General features: G+C 55.0%; 3 protein-coding genes across 3 annotated transcripts; 1 reads left to right on the top strand and 2 right to left on the bottom strand.

The window, feature by feature from the left end:
* Positions 1 to 413: 413 nt before the first annotated feature.
* On the bottom strand, positions 414 to 3,408 carry DICSQDRAFT_92012 (uncharacterized protein). The gene is made up of 14 exons (XM_007369598.1): positions 3,058 to 3,408; positions 2,823 to 3,009; positions 2,537 to 2,769; positions 2,447 to 2,479; positions 2,367 to 2,383; positions 2,082 to 2,199; positions 1,960 to 2,011; positions 1,782 to 1,891; positions 1,610 to 1,718; positions 1,450 to 1,545; positions 1,378 to 1,388; positions 1,141 to 1,256; positions 935 to 1,071; positions 414 to 863 (listed from the first exon to the last, which is right to left on the bottom strand). The coding sequence occupies exons 1-14, from the start codon at positions 3,306 to 3,308 to the stop codon at positions 843 to 845; spliced, it is 1,491 nt and encodes a 496-aa protein (XP_007369660.1). The 5' UTR covers positions 3,309 to 3,408; the 3' UTR covers positions 414 to 842.
* A 3,556-nt stretch (positions 3,409 to 6,964) lies between these two features.
* On the bottom strand, positions 6,965 to 7,937 carry DICSQDRAFT_69146 (oligoribonuclease; the record flags this gene model as incomplete). Its single annotated transcript, XM_007369597.1, has 7 exons — positions 6,965 to 7,041; positions 7,098 to 7,239; positions 7,290 to 7,306; positions 7,364 to 7,559; positions 7,616 to 7,649; positions 7,703 to 7,785; positions 7,836 to 7,937. The coding sequence occupies 7 exons, from the start codon at positions 7,935 to 7,937 to the stop codon at positions 6,965 to 6,967; spliced, it is 651 nt and encodes a 216-aa protein (XP_007369659.1).
* Positions 7,938 to 8,211: 274 nt separating this feature from the next.
* DICSQDRAFT_157273 (uncharacterized protein) lies at positions 8,212 to 13,679 on the top strand. The gene is made up of 6 exons (XM_007369596.1): positions 8,212 to 9,225; positions 9,274 to 9,438; positions 9,487 to 10,493; positions 10,545 to 11,001; positions 11,056 to 11,431; positions 11,482 to 13,679. Exons 1-6 carry the CDS (start codon positions 8,280 to 8,282, stop codon positions 13,202 to 13,204), a joined length of 4,674 nt encoding a protein of 1,557 aa, XP_007369658.1. The 5' UTR covers positions 8,212 to 8,279; the 3' UTR covers positions 13,205 to 13,679.
* Positions 13,680 to 16,056: the final 2,377 nt, after the last annotated feature.

Here is a 16,056-nt window from a genome sequence, read left to right as displayed (position 1 = left end):
GTACACGTACCTCATCTGCCTTGTATCGATATTTTCGCTGACATGCCATTCCGCCTGTTACAGTCGTGCTACTCGCATCGTACTTGTTCGCAGTATTCGCAACTTAGTAGAGCATTTGTTCATGTTCAACATCTGCTGTTTACAGTTTCCCTTCATATACGTGGACGATCATATCTTCCTAGTATACTCATGCTCGTAGGTGCTTCTCAGTGCAGCAGATCGTCAGGCTTGTTTCATCGTTCGGTGACGAGCCCTGAGTCGCAACTAGAGCACTATTTGGAGAGATCGCCCGATGCTGGCCATCTTCTCAGTTCTTTCAGCATTGTATCGGCCATTTCGGCGAGATGACCGCCCCAGTTATTCGCGCAGCGTCCCATTCTTCACTGAATCCACGGATGCAGGCACGAATGTCATTTTGACTTCGACAATGGGATCGCGTTCGTGTTCGGCAACTCCGATGCAGAGCTCAACTAGAATACAAGGGGTGCTCCGACGGATAGGCCAGGGGTAGGGCAGATCGTGGACAAATATCTAAGGTATTCGGGACGTTGCGTGGTTTACGAGACCGTAGAGCCTGACTTATAAGATACGTGTGCACGGGTCGTAAGCGTAACCCGCAGGTGTGACGGGATTGGGCAAGAAAGCAACAGGAAGATGGAAATAACCTGCACAAAAATATGCAACTAGCGGTGAATGGGAGGAGCGAGGTCCGGCGAATAGGGACGGACCACGGCCGACAAACAGATCTGATTCGCACGCCAAGTCCTAAGTATACCGTGTACGCTGGGAGTTCCCCGCTGCGCCGGTTGAGGAGGTGCGACAGACGGCCCGGCTATGACCGCTCAGAAGTCCCACAGGGTGCCCTGGGAGGGGGGAAATATTGTGTGAGAGGCACATCCTTGTCTGCGTGGACAGTGAATGAGATACTACCCACCATTGCTGGGATTCCCGCCGCCTTGCAACCTTCCATGATCTCCTTGTTTCCCTGCCAATTGGACGTGATGAACACAACTTCTGCGCCCCAGGACTTGTACGCGTCTTTGATCAGCTGCATCACGTCTGGCCGTCCCCCTGTGAGAAGACAAGCCAGGTGAGCTTGCTAATGGAGTGAGCAGGAGCGGGGATAGATGGCCGACGCACCTCGAGCCCTGGAATCCCACAGGCACATCCGCTCCGGCTCGATATGCTTGTGGATGAGGCCGGAGATGGTGGGACCGAAGGTCTTCTCCTGGTCCGATCCGATCCAGATGAGGTACCTGAGGAAGACACCGCAGTCAGCGTCAGAGTTAACGTTTCGCCGCCGAGGGTGACAGCGTATCGGAGGACAGAAGCATCGGCGCGACTGCTTCGCCGATTGCTCAGGAGGGAAGCACTCACCAATCAGGATTCTGGGAGATGATGAGTCACATCAGCCGCTTTCTATTGAACAGAATATGCGGCAGACTGTACCTGGAGGCAAGTTGAGAGCGCGGCTCCGAGACCTGTTCCAGTGCAGACACGGATCCCCCGCTTGTACAGCGTGGACGTATGGGATACTCCAGCAAACTGTGGACGCACGCGCATCAGCGAGACAACTCATATTGTTGTACTGGACGCCAAGAACTCTTACCTTTAGCTGGCGCGTCCAGAGGTGCGTGGGAGGATCATTCACCAGCGACCTCGTGAAGTCACCTTGGACGCCACAGATGAGGTAGTGGTACTTGGCGTGTGTCCCTTCCCTGAAATCGCATCGGCAGCCGCTTGAGCCAATGGAAACATAGACGGGCAGGATGACGACTCACGAGATGATCCCGAAGGCATGGTACTCCATGACCGAGGAGCGCGATACCCGGGAGATGAGCCCTTGCTGCATACCTCTCTCGAAGCGTAGGATCGCCACCTTCGGAGACGGCTGCAAAAGGCGGAGCCAAGAAGGTCAGGCTCTGAGACGCTATACTGCTTGCGTCCGTGTGTACTCACCACTTCGATATCAACTTTGACTTCCCGCACGGTGAACCACGGGATGAGGATGCTTTATTGTTGGATGCATTTGTCAGCGTCAGGATTGGCCATTCCAAATTGGACGACGGGGAGCTACGCACAATACCGTCATGCCGAACGCGTACCAGAAATCTTGTTGGCGAATGACACGAACGCCATCCGGGTTCCAGGAGTGCGTGTCGAGGTCATAGCTGTCTCCGAGCACGACGAACACCCACGCTAAGATAGCACCACGCGTTCGTCAGCATCTCAACGTCAAATAGGACCCGGAAATGGAGCATGAGGAGCAGAGATGGGCTAGCGCGGGTCTCTGTAGCGGGGGGCCGAGCACACTGTGTGACCAACCCGCCCTGCCGGATATGGAGCGCCAAGAAACAAATACCTACTTGAGAGAAGGCCAAGCCTGCGGGCCAAGTGTGTGAGTATGCAGGCGTCTAACTCGACAGATAGGGAAGACAGTACTCACCAGCCGATGAACCGATGGTGCCGCTCAAAGACGCTGAAGGAGTGCGTGAGAAGCGTGGAAGAGAAGGAGCGGAGATGGCAGTCCACGTACTTGTGGTGTGTATTCCGGACCCAAGGGAACGCGCTCAGGATGCTGATCGAGACAGCGAGGTTGGTGATCACGCCCATTATCAGGACGGCGTCGTGGTTGTCCTTGTGGTCGATGAAGATGAGCGTTACACGGAATATGAGCCAGGCAAATCCAGAGCTTGCGCAGCCTGAGTGAATGCCGCCTAGATGCTGGAGTACTGATGTGCAGCCTAACCTCCACCATAGGGGTGTCCACTTGAACACGCCGTTGTTAGTCAGACAGGGCACTTGCAAGGTATGACACTTACCTTAGCGAAAGCTTTGTTGACGAATAAATACGACAGTCTCCCAAAGAGCTCGTTCCGCATAAGGATGGCGAACAGCAGATTACCGAGCACGAAAGCACCAGTGTATCGCCGGGGATAAGTCCAGATGTTGAGAGCGGCAAGGAACAGCCCAACGCCGTTCAATGTCACGACAAAAATAAAGAACTTGCTGTGAAAACGTCAGCGTTGTCTACCCCGGGTCCCGTCTTCGACCTACCGGTAGGTGGTGAACCAAAGCGAGAAGCGAACCCATCCGCTCACTCTTCGTCTTGGCTTGTTGGAGGCGGCGGCATCCTTCTTCGCCTTCGCAAGTGCGAACTCTGGTCTTTCATCCTTCCCTGATTGAGCGGCGAGACCGACGGCAGCATCTTGAATGACCGCCTTGGACGAAACAGGAAGCACCGGTAGCGGTGTGAGGGTGTCCAAGACCGCCTTCTCGGGGTCGTCGATGAACTCGGGCTGAGGCATGATCGTATCGGGTAAGCGTTGTATGAGATGCTAGCCTAACGTGAGCGGAGGCGGGCTGGTATCAACGCAGGATGCGGGGGAGGGGAGATCGAATGATAAGAAAGAATGGGGAATGGTGTCGGGGAAGTATTTAGAAAGGCTTGCGAGCCGAAAGGCCAGGGTGGGTGAATTGAGATGATCTCAGCGAGGGCGCAGCCATGACTCCAGAGAAAGCCCGAAGTCTTTTAACTGCGGGGAGAATCCGAGGTGGACGCGAATACATTCTCCGGGAAACCGGGAAGGGTATGGGAAGGCCGTTGACCTTGACAAGAATGGGACCCCATCATGTCAGAGACAAGTTGTGCGATTTCACACAGCTTATCGCGTGCGCTACTGGCGGAATCAGCATGAGAGGAATATAGTGGAAGGCCAACCACCGTGTACCAGCCGGTACTTTTGGAATGCGCGCCAACAGTGACGGATCTCAGATATGCCGCATGCCGATGCCTGGCAGCGACATCGACGCGACCTGAGCAGGTTTACCAGCATCTTCGTCCTCGACCCTTCTGCACTACTCATCGCGGTATGACCCAGGAGAATCGATCACCAGTCGCATGGCGGATGCCAGGCGGTATGCAGGGAGTGGCCTGGCCCGCTGAAACGTGGATATCCTCACGCAGCCCATGAAAGATGGCTCACTGCACACCAGCACCGGGAAGCGTTGTGAAAGCGTGCGTGCTAGTCCTAGCGCAAGTCTAGGCCATGTCATCTCGCTTCAATGGGCAGGTTTCCGTACTGTCTTTGGCGCATTTGTCTGTCTTCAATGCGTAGGTCGCCCCCAGATGATCCGACGGACTTCAGAACGCACTGCCTTCGCCTCTATGGCTGTCGCAAGACGGAAGGTGCGCCTCTTTCATGCATTCGCATCGTTGGTGCGGGCGGAGCCGCCCCTTCTGCGCGTTTTCCCACATCTCCCCACCTTTTCTCACACTGGGTATGAAGCGGAGCAGCCGTGAGTCACTGGTGGGTGACAGTGTGAACCTTCTTTCGTCCAATACGACAACTGTCCCACGGAGCCGGGGCGCGACCAGTGCTCTGCCTCCGTCTGCCGTCGACCGTGCCCTGATGCTTCACATGCAGCGCGTACCATGGTACGCGCATCCTCGCATGCTTTCGGTGCTTACAACGGCTCTCAGACGAGCTTCCAGATTTCGACCTACACCGACGTTCTGGATTGATATCTGCGGGAAGCGTGTTGTCTCATATGTCAACTACAGCCCTTACGCAGCCGCAGAATGTCGAAGAGGCGCGAAGTAAGATTGCCAAGGCTTTCCGTATGCTTTCATGCTTGCCTCCCATAGCATTCACATTGGTCCCCTCTTGATCTTCGTCACGCAGGCTGCAGATGCTCCTCTGCTCACCGGTTGCGCTGCCGGCAGGTTTTCCCGCTTAAGTACGCTTTCAAGCGTCTGGGCGAGACGATGTCCTTGGAATGGCTGCACATGTGACACATTATCCAGACCCAAAACTACCGCGACTTCACCTTTCCCAAGAATGCTAAGCCCTCAGTGGCCCGAGAAATCCCCCCTGCCAGGAATTCGAGCCTTCCAGGCGTAGTATAGACCGTTCTCGTCAACACATATTCTTGGTGCGCATGTTGTCTGACCCGTGATTATCTCTTTTCAGATGCGCTTCATGCACCGATTGAGCGACGTGCGGGGTGGAAGCATTGGTCGCTGTAGTTCCGACGAATAGTCTCCATCGAGCTTAGGAGGAGTCTTGTCACTACAAGGTCTCATTATATGAATTATGACTGGTATCTTCGACCTTCCAATCGCGATGATATCGGATGGCTAGCCCACTCCAGAATCCTCCAGGGTTGAGAGCTGCGTCACGGGGGGGTTGATGTCCGCCCTTCCATGTTTTGGGGACAACCTATCAGCCTAACTGCGCACAGATTCCGTCCATCCAAATCATTCTGAATCCAGGTCTTTGGCTGCACCAACAATCTCCACGACTCCAATTCACCAAAAGAACACGCCCGAACATGAAAACGTATTCATCCCTGCGGGTATCAGTCGCGCCGCACGATTGCGAGCACTGGGACGTCTTGTCGCAGGCTATGGCCCTTTCACGACTCTCGGTTATCTCGTAAACCTCGGAAGCAAGACGGTCGAGCTTCCAGGTACAATCTTGACCTGAGATAGACTCAGGAGATCGAGACTTGTCCACTGCGCTCACCCCCCGCGCTGATCATCACGGTAGTCTAAAAGTTTGGGGATTCGTAGAATGAGCCCGCGAGCAGACCACGAGTCTCCCATTCTCGATATAAACGCCACGCCACGGGGTAGTATTGTCCAAGGCATTCGCTACGAGCTAGTTGCAGACTCATGCCAGGAATATGTATGTTGCGATACAAGAACGGGGACACAGAGCATGTCGAGAAACCACATCTGTGGGACTGTCCATAAGTCTCTGACTCCAGGCTGTGAATATGCGAGCAGGCTCAATCTCGGGACGATTTCAGTACTAATCAATGATGATCTATGACGACGAGCGAAGCTCGGGGAAATAGAGTGGACACCGGGCTGCATCATTCATCGCACACATTGAGCCCAGGCACTGACGAAGCTCATCGCTGCTTTCCGGGATTGTCCCGACCAGTGCGTCGCGGACAGTGCTAGCAGGCCAATACCGCGTCCGTTCAAGATGAGCAGGTCACAAATATAGTCATACGTACGGATCTGGAAAGTATAGGATACCTATAGACATCCGCATCGGAGAGGCGCAGCAAAATCAATATCTTGACAATGGTGTTGAGTGGGTATTCCGAATGGCGCTTCGAAGTATATCCTTCGGTCAGGACGGCCACGATATTATCATCATACCGAGACCAATTCCCAATCACGGTAGAGCGTATTCCTGTGTTCATGGAGCATGAATATGACAGCTCATCGATTATAATCAGATGGCATACCCTCACCTTCCCTTCCTACCTCATCGTCTCAACCCAATTCACGCGCAGCTTGGACTTGATGAACACCTCGATCCACGTGCTCCTGGGCGGTCAAGATGAAGAACTTCACGGGAGAGGCTGGCTCTGACCCGCGAAGATACGCTCCTCCCATGAGAGACGCGTCCGTTGTTGCATCCGTTCGCCAGAACAGCAACCTGGTTTGGGGATTGAGGGGAGAGCAGGTTATCACCATCTCCGTAGAGTAGTACCGTAACCGCTTGACTTCGACTTGCCATTTCACGATTTCTTCTGCGTCATGTACGAATGTGCTGAGAACAGGGAAGAGTATGCCGTGGTAAGCGGCGGCGATAGTCGCCAATGTGCGATCCGTAGATACTCCTGACACGACCCGAATGTACAGTGACGGACGGTCATAAGAACAGACTGACAATGTAAGAGATAGCTCCATCCGATGACGGCACCCAAGAGCTGACACGCGATCGATCCCAGGAGTAGAGAGGCCGAATACGTGTTCACCGAGACACGAGATGGCTACTACGTTCAACCATAGCTAAGTCAGAAAGCGGAACTGATCCGATGTCACAACGGTAAGGAGCTCTCCAGACTTAGGGAAGGGTATACGAGGATAGGGCCGTCCGAAACGTACTTGTCAGAACAACAACTGGACAGGGCCATGGAGCAGACAGAAGAGACAAGGTGTCTAATACCGGCGACCTTGCTCTACGACAGGTGCCAAGCTTGGCGGCAAGAATAGATTCTCCCGATACCACTTCAGTTCTGAGCATCATAGAGATGAGGTACATTACACCGTCAATCACGTTGACATCACGTACCCCTGATAGACCCTTGGATATCGTCGAGAGCTCTGCGGAAAAATGAGGAGCTGCTTGTGGAGGAAGAGGAGAAGGCTCGCCTGTGAGCAGGCTCTTTTGGGACCTGCGTCTTCGATGTCCTATACCACCGCCGCGCGAGTTCCTACAAAGCATGAGCGATGTCCAATGGTATGGTAAAACGTATGACCTCACTTTGATGGACGATACATCTTGTGTGGAGGGTCACGTGAGTGCAGTCCTCTACGTAGACCCGATGCAACTCTCACCGACTATGCGATAATGCAGCCAGTCAACAATTTCTGGCATTTCCTCAACGAGGAATGCCCTGTCCATATGAACGGAATTTCCGGCGAGTACGCCCACCCGGTTGTTGGGTATCCACTTCTTGATGTAGTTGAGGACTTCTTGTCGGACGAAGTCTTTGCTGTGAGGCGAATTTATGCATGCTTGCGTCAAGCCGCTCTGAGAGCAAGGAAATATATAGTTGAGGTATAAACATCGTTCAAGCATCGACGAACCGCGCCGTGAGTGTCTCGACACCATTCGCCCATACTGCGTTACCAGTGAGCTGGCAAAACGGGTCAAGAAGTCTGTTAGGGACATACTTCTCGAGTAACTCCTTGTCTGTCTTGATAATGTACGAAATGCCTTGGTCGACGGTCTCCAAGTTTCCGTTCGTAATCAACACCTAGAAGCTGGTGAATGGTGTACAACTGACAGCACGTGGTGGATACGTACTGCAATCTCCAAGATTCTATCCTTGCGCGGATTGAGACCCGTCATTTCGCAGTCAATCCAAACTAGCGGACCTGCAGCAAAGTCCAAGGGTTTCGCTTCCATCCCGCGGAAGGTTCGTACCAGAACGTAGTGAGAGACAGAGCTACGCAGAGAGTTCCGGCCCGCTGAAAGTACGGTTCTGAGCATGCAAAGCCAAGGTCACAACTCCGCTACCTCGGGTTGTGTGTGTGTACTGCACAGCGCAGGTTGAGCGTTTGAACGTTGACCGGTCGACCGCTGAGGAAGCCGCTGGCATTTAATTACAGTACATACGGGCGCCTATAACGCCTACCTGACGGCTATAGGGCGCTTATGGCATTTCATTGTGCCCCGCGCGGGCAATACTTGACCACAACCCACTACTCGCCATCATCCGGTTCGTCGTGTGGCGACTCCGTGTCGACGATGGCCACGCCGTTTTCCACACCACGCTACCCCGGTGCACCCAACCCAACCCCACGAAGCACTGGCAAGCCACTGCGGCCCCCGATCCACAACCCATACGACAAGTTCACCCAACCTCAGTTCGACGCGTGGATTAACGACATCACCGGCGCGTTGAAGCGTGCTTTGGGCCGCGACGATGGGCAGCCAGTGCCCTTGCACGCTGCAGACCGAACCGCCGCGGAGGATGATGCGGAGGGCGTAGACGATTCGTTTGCGGAAGTTCGGGCCCGCCGCTTGGCCAAGGGCAAACAGCGCGCGCGAGACGAGGATCTCGTGGACAATGGCGCACCCGAGGAGCACTACGGGGATGAGAGCGGATGGGGCGAGACGTACTCCGGACAGGACTACAGCAGCGAGGATGAGGAAGGGGAAGAGGAGAGCGAGGAGGACGAGGAAGAGGAGGCGCCAGACAAGCCCGATGCAGAGGTCATCGAGCTACTCTCGGACGATGAGGACGCCAGCGGAGAGGAGCGGGATGGTGAGGAAGAGGACGGCGAGACGGTCGCCGGACCAGCGCCGGCATATGACGAAGAAGAGGACGAAGGTGGCTTCGACGAAGGAATTGTCGAGGACGAAGTAGCCGCGGACGTGGATGAGATCGTCGAGGAAGAGGAAGACGCTGCAGAAGAGGATCTTGAGGACGAGGAGGATGCTTACAAGGCGCAATGCGACGAAGACGAGGACGATGCCCACGAGAACATTCATAGTAGCCCCGCCCACGAAGTGACCGAAGTCCTTGACTCGGACGAAGAGGAGGCGGAGAGTGAACCGTTCGCTCAAGGCCCCGTCATGCCCGCTCGTTTCCTTCGAAAGCCTGACGTTCTCACTGGCGTGCATGTCGAGCTGGATGAAGACCAGCTGGGTGAAGCAGCCGAGGAGGAGCAGAACGAGGAAGAGGCCGAACGTATGTCATCAGCTGCGTTCATCCGCAAATACTCAATCACTTCCATAGCCTTCCCTCCGCGAACCGCTGAGCGCGAAGAGATCGACATTCAGGACCCTTGGCAAGGACCCAGTATCTATGCCGAAGACTTCTACTCCAATGGAGACATGCCAAGTGACGCCATTGAGCATGGGGGCAATCCTCACTTGCTCCCTACTGAAGAGGAGCCAAACGGTAGGGTTATCTACTGACCCTCTTATATAGTCTCCTGACTTTCCACAGAACTTGTTGCAGATATCGCCTTGACACCGGAAATCCGCGATCCTTGGGAAGGCCCTCGCACATATGCGGAGGACTTGTACGCAGGCGGCGACGTCCTACCAAACCCCGCTGACGGTGTAACGCCGTCTCACCTCACTCCTCGAGACGACGGGGAAGTGTATATCCCCGGTATTTCGTCTGTCCGGCCCTCTGCGCCTCGCTCCCCTGGCCAGCAGCAAGACGTTGTCGACCTGGACGCCGAACAGTGTGCACCCTCGCCTCAGGTTGCCCTGGTCACGGAACGTGTACAAGACGAGACGGAGCCGGAATCTACGGCTCAAGACGCCCAGGAGCCCGTTGACGAAACACCTCGTTCGCCCTCACCTCCATCGCTCAACAAGCACGTGAACTGGAACTGGCCGCCTGCTTTCCCAGGCCGCGTCGCGAGCGGCGCAGGTCACCTCACTGAGGTCGACGACGGGATTGTGGAGATCAGCGACGACGAGGACGAGGATGACATGGCCCCGCCCGACGCCAGTCAAGCTGAACCCAACGTCAGGGAGGCGATCTCGGCGGAGCAGATTCCCTTCGGAAGTGCTTCTGACGGTCCGGGTTCGCCTTCGATGCCATTCTCGCTGGGCTTCGAGGAGCTGTACGACATGGACGCTGGGGCTGCTTCATACTCTGCTTTTGAGCCTGTTGCGAGCGCGGCAGACTTTGGAGACTTGCCGCCTAGTCGGGAAGAGCGGCATGAAGGCGACACTCTCGGTGAAGAGGCACCACCAGGTTCTCTCAATAGCACCACAGGTGTAACGGGCACGGAGGAGCACGTGCTGGCTTCGGAGGAGCGTCCGGCCTCCGCGCCTGGACAGCCTTTCGTGGAAGAAGTCGAGGATATGGAGGGGTCGCTCCCAAAACGGAGTGCTACAGAAGAACTTGATGTCGTCTCCCTTCCTGGTGACGACATCGATGTGTCTACGAGAGATTACTTGATTGAGGAAGTCAGCACCGAAGGAAGGCGGACTGAGGTATGGCTCTATCGTTTCTTGGCCCGTAGCACATCTGCTAACCATGTGCAGGAGCCTGAGGCCGCCGTTGATGCTGCTGATGATGCAGCTGCGGCTGCCCCTACTCTGTCGCTCAATACAGAGGGCGCGACAGTCGGCGGAGAGTACCCTGCTCCTGTCTCGGCAGATCCCACTGTTCCCGATCCTACGAGCGTCTCACACACGCCCGCCTCCCCAGTGGACTCGATCGCTTCCTCTTCATACGACAAGGAGCTGGTGGATTCGAAGCCTGTCTATGCTGCTTTGCTCCCCGTGATTCGGAAGGGCACGAGTGCGCACAGTGCGAGTGGGCTGTTCACGCCCATGACCGACGGTCCTTCGGGGTCTGTCACACCAGAGCACCTGGAAAGTGGGTTGCCCCATGCAGAAGCACAAATTGCTGAAGAGCACGCGGAGGCACCTGCTGAACCAGACGTTGTTCCCTCGGTCGTTGAAGGTCCCGAAACCCCCGCAGACGAAGAACCATCAGGTGAGAACTGCGTCGTCTGCGACCGATCGATTGTTCACTGCTCAATCCCGACAGTGCCCGGTCTCGAGGGTTCTGCTGCTCAGGAATCCGTGTCTCAAGGAATGTGTACAGATGAAGGAGACGATTCTTCCGCACTCATCTTTGAGCCTCAAGAAGCTGTGACTGCTGCCCCTGCACATGAGGATCGGCGCACGTCGCCTGCATTTGACGCAGGCGCCGATGCCGATGCGGACGCCGACCCGGAAGGAGAGCTTGATCTAGAGTATGACCCTTCAGAAGGAGCCGAGGAATCTTCCGTCGCTGTCGCGGAGGAGATCATTCCTGCTGCCCCTAAGACGGAAGAGGATGATCCCTTCGTTGTCAAGGAGGATGCAGAAGTCCCCCTGGCGGAGGATGCGGAGAGGGATGACAAAGCAACGTCCGTCTACAAGTACGTGGCGTGTCACCTACTGATGAGCTTGGCTTCTCATTGCGTTACAGCGAGAACGCCGTCAAAGAGGCCGCCGTACGCCAAGCAGCTGAAAAGGGAGCGCCCGATGCTTCCAATACGACGGAAGCTGACCAACGCGATGAGGGCAGACCTTTGAAGCGTAAGCGGAAGTCGCCCCCTGCAGGACCGGTTCGCATCACACGTTCAAAGACGTCTGTGTCAGGCCTCGGCCGGTCGCAGCTTGTTGCTCTGGAGATAAGCCCCAAGTCACGGAAGGGCAAGGGGAAGGGCAAGCAGCGCGCTTCACGGGAGACCGACGATGAAGAAGATGCGGCGTCCGTCGCTCAGAGTTTGATCAGTGAAGAAGGGTCAGTCGCATCTTCCATTGCAGCGCAGAATCTGCTTCACGAGGACGGCAGTCGCGAATCCTCCCGTGCTTCGTCCGTGGTCTCAAATGGGCTAAGTATGTACTCCGAGGCCTCGCCCACTGTCGGACGGACTCTCCCGAACAATGGTAACCGGCTCGTATCCCTCCCGTTCATTCATGACAATGGTGTCTTGCGCCATAATCACGGCGGACGAGCTCCTGTTCCTGTCCTACCCCCTCCGCCACCGAAGCGTCAGCTATCACTGCCCCCCGCTCCTTCGTCTCGCGACAGTGTAGCCTCATCTCGCAACGGCGTGGCTTCGTCTCGCGACAGTGTGGCTTCGTCTCGCGAAGGGTCTGCGAAGCCTTCGCCTCCGGCCACTCAACCCCCAATTTCACGGCCATCCTTTACCCCCTCCACTTCCACTCACTCACCTGCCACGCGCTCCAACTGTCGTTACCACACAATCAGCCTACCACGTGAAGAGGACGACGAGCGTCATGTTTTCTTCGCCGTCCCTGGCTGCTCTTTAAGCAATGCTGAGCTCATGGAAGAGGAGAACATCAGGGACCACGGTCTGACCCGTACGGATGAGTTGCCGAGCAAGATCACTCCTATCGAAGATCTTAAGATCTCTCCCGAACTCATGGCCACCCTGCGACAGCTCACTGGCGTCGACCTCTTCCGCGAGCAAGAGGTGATCTACCTCCCTCGTCCGGGCGACAACATCGTCCCCAAGAAGCGGCGGTTGCGCACGAAGCTCATCCAAAGGGAGTCCATCAGTGCCCGGACACTCCCTTCCAAGGAACTTTACAGTGCCAAGCAGACGACCCACAAAGCTCCGCTCTCGCAAATGTCCGCATCGACGTCTGGGGGATCTGCCAGTGTTGCGGCCAAGCTGTCCGAGCGCGGGAGCGCGTCGACTAGTGGCGGGTCGTTCTCCGGGAGCGACCTTAGTGACCTGGAAGATGAAGACGAGAGACCCACGAAACGCTCCAAGGCATCGCCTCCCGACCCGGACCCGGACGCCGGCGAGGTTGCTCAGCCCGGAGTCGAGGAAGCTGAGCTGATGGCGAACGGGGAATCTTCGAAGGAGCCCCACGAGAATGGGAAGGCCGATGATTCAGCCAGCGTCACGCGTCGTAGGCGGCAATCGCGACGTGCCAGGAAACTCAAAGTCGACGCCCTTGCCTTCAAGCCAGAAGAAGGCCAGAGTGACGGATCGGATGAGGAAGAGGGCGCTGATACACTGAAGAAACGCAGACGCGTTAAGAAGCGAGGCGTGAAGCGTACCAGGACGGAGGAGAATGGGGAAACGCAGGTCGATGGCGCTGTCCCTGAACGACCTAAACGACGCCGCCGGGGAGAACAGGCTGCGATGGAGGCTGAGGCGCCTCAGTCGTAGGCGTGGTTGGGACACTGGTTGAGAAGTCTGTTCAATCACAAATCGTGTATAATCGTCCCGCTTGCCATACCGTGCTTACCACTTACTACTCAACAGCTTGTTTTATTCCCACCTGATGGGTACTCAGTGAGTCCTTACAGTAGGGAAACCTCATCGGTGATTCGAAGCTTTACTGCTGATAACGTGACTGTTGCATGGACGGTTTGCTGCGCCCAGTGGCATGGATGTGGTAATGCCCGCAGCTGGAAGGTGACAACTGGAAGACGGTAGACGCCATACTTGCTCATTTCTTGAACTCTGTTGCCATTACCATCACCTCCGGTGTTCGACGTTCAACGTTCAACACCATCGTCGCCTCTGAGATCTGAACGTCGTCTCTGAATCACGTAGTTTGCAACACCTTCCATTCGTCGTCTGAGCAGCGCTGAGTTATTGCTTCGCTTCAATTCTATTGATCTGCTTACGAACATATCAGCAGGGTACCGGTCTTAGGTGTTAGTATGAGGTGCTTGCGTAGTCAAGCTGAGTGGATATAGTACAGTGTTCCATAGTATGGGATTCTACCAGGGGTCATTGCCCATACGAGTCATCGAATATGTGGTAAAATGGGTCTGGGGTGGATGAAAGCCGAGATAGTGAGGTGTACTAGGAATCATCTCCAGTTCGGCGTGCTCGGATGATCCGTACATGGCGATCCTTTTAGCGCCGGAGATGATTCTACATACAACGTTGGTTGTTGGAACCGTATTGCAATCATCCATTCGAAACTCTCTCCTGCTCCAGATCCTGCTGGATCTTAAGGTCTTCAGATCTCCATGATCATGACCAGGAAAGGCGATCATGCCGAAATTGCGGACGACGTCTTGCTCATCGTTTTCTCTCTCCTGGACATAGAGGATCTCCTGAGATGCAAGCAGGCTAGTCTTGATCCCCAGTGAGAACGTGCGCGATTTCGGTCGATTTGGGGCGTATGAGGTGGTGTCCAGCCGTATAGACTCGTGCCGTTTCGATTAAGCTCGGACGGACGGTGTTAGCGCCCATCTGACGTCTCCAAGAAGCCCTTTCGTCTCTGGATCGGACGTGCATAGCTCTTAAGCTTTGGAGATTGGCAGCGCTGGCCTAAGCGATGAGGCGCGCGTCCAAGCGCCAGGTCCTCGCATAGACCAGATGGCGAGCATCTCCAAGAGATAACATCGGCTATCGTGCTCCTGCTCTTGATCTAACCTGCGTAGCTGATAGCGGCGGTCTCTCATTGTAACTGCTTCTCCTCGCTAACCGCTGGTCCGATTACCTCAAAACAACGTGTGTACAATACTCATGTACGCAGCGAAGAAAATGTTTGGTCCAGATTTTGGCGAAAGTGCGCGCACTTTGATGAAAACACATCCTAAAAAAACTATACCAAAGACTTCAAGCCCCCAAAGCATACAAATGGATTGGTGTATTTCGTTTTGCAGGCAATAGGGTATGGAACATGCTATTAGACAATCTATGGAGGCAACCAAGGACAGCGGACAGCCTAAGCGCGCAAGCCGGAAGAAACAGTTTCCAAAAAAGGCATCTTGGTCGTCCAGCACGACGATGGCTCTGACACGCCGTTCTTCCACTCAGAAAGCTCACTCTGCAAGTCAGATGTGAAGAATTAGTGACAGGCGACTAGCAAAGGAGAAATATCAGCCTTACCACATTCCTCCTCCCATCCAGACATATTCTGGGCTGCCTCTTAGCTCTACATCTGACACCCATCCTAACGCCCAGCAGCTCAAGACAAGCAGCACAAAGCGGCGATAAACTTTGACGTTCCCACCCGCAGCATGCGGCTATACTTAGTAACGTAACGGAATGTCAGTAACCCTAATAGGCCTGCCATCTATCCTGCCCCAACTTACAGCCTGAAAGCACCTCAGAAAGGACGATTTGACGTTGTACCACTGAAGGACCATGTCGGGCTCATAAATTCAATCGCAATCGTGACGCTTAGATGATAATGCAGCCAAGATAATCGGAATCGGACAAATCTCGATATAGCGGCGAGCGTCTCTATCACATGTCCTGAACATCGGCTAGCGGGCGCTGCCAATCTCCATAAGCTTAAGGCTTAAGGACTTGACATCTGTACACGGCTCTTAACGACATGACGTCTGTGCATGGCTTATAACGATATGACGTGTGCGAGTGTCTCTAAGTCCAGCGTTGCAATGCATATAGTTATGTGTGTCCCTAATATCGTGTGCGGCGTGTGTCACGAACCGCCCTCACGGCGCTATGTTTCCTTTTCGATTCGGACCACTGCCTCGTACGTTTCCTTATTGTTCACTACTCGCTACGGTTTCCCTTTGTCCACACACGGACAATAGCTCCCTTTGTTCCCACGTCCGCTATTGTCCTACACCCCTTGTACTCCGTACCCATGGCGACGCTATTGTTCTCTAGCGCCCATTGTTCGTTCCCTGTATATAGCTGGCTACCTGGAGACTCTAGTTTCGACCTCTTGTCTCCAGGTAAGCCATCGTGTATTTCGCTCTGTAGATACCTCGCTCAATACACAACTTGTCTCCAGTCCTGCCTGTTGAGCTCCGCTCCAGTCTCACTGCGATCAGAGCTCGTCGGCGCTCCTGCCTGCCTCGCTCGTCTCCACTTACTCGCTCGATAGTCAGTCGTAACATTAGGTCGAAACTACCTCACAGGCACCAGCGCCCTCCCACGTTTAACACTCCGTTTATCACTGTCCTCCCCCACCTTTCCACCCTGGATTGTAGCTCGTTTTTCCACGGCTTTCATCCTGTCGCCGTAGAAGACCAACACTACAACCTCAACTATCAGCGGTGGCACATCTGCCCGAGCCAACCCTG

This window comes from Dichomitus squalens (assembly GCF_000275845.1).
Source record: "Dichomitus squalens LYAD-421 SS1 unplaced genomic scaffold DICSQscaffold_52, whole genome shotgun sequence".
Lineage (NCBI taxonomy): Eukaryota > Fungi > Basidiomycota > Agaricomycetes > Polyporales > Polyporaceae > Dichomitus > Dichomitus squalens.
This window is presented reverse-complemented; position numbering and strand designations above follow the sequence as displayed.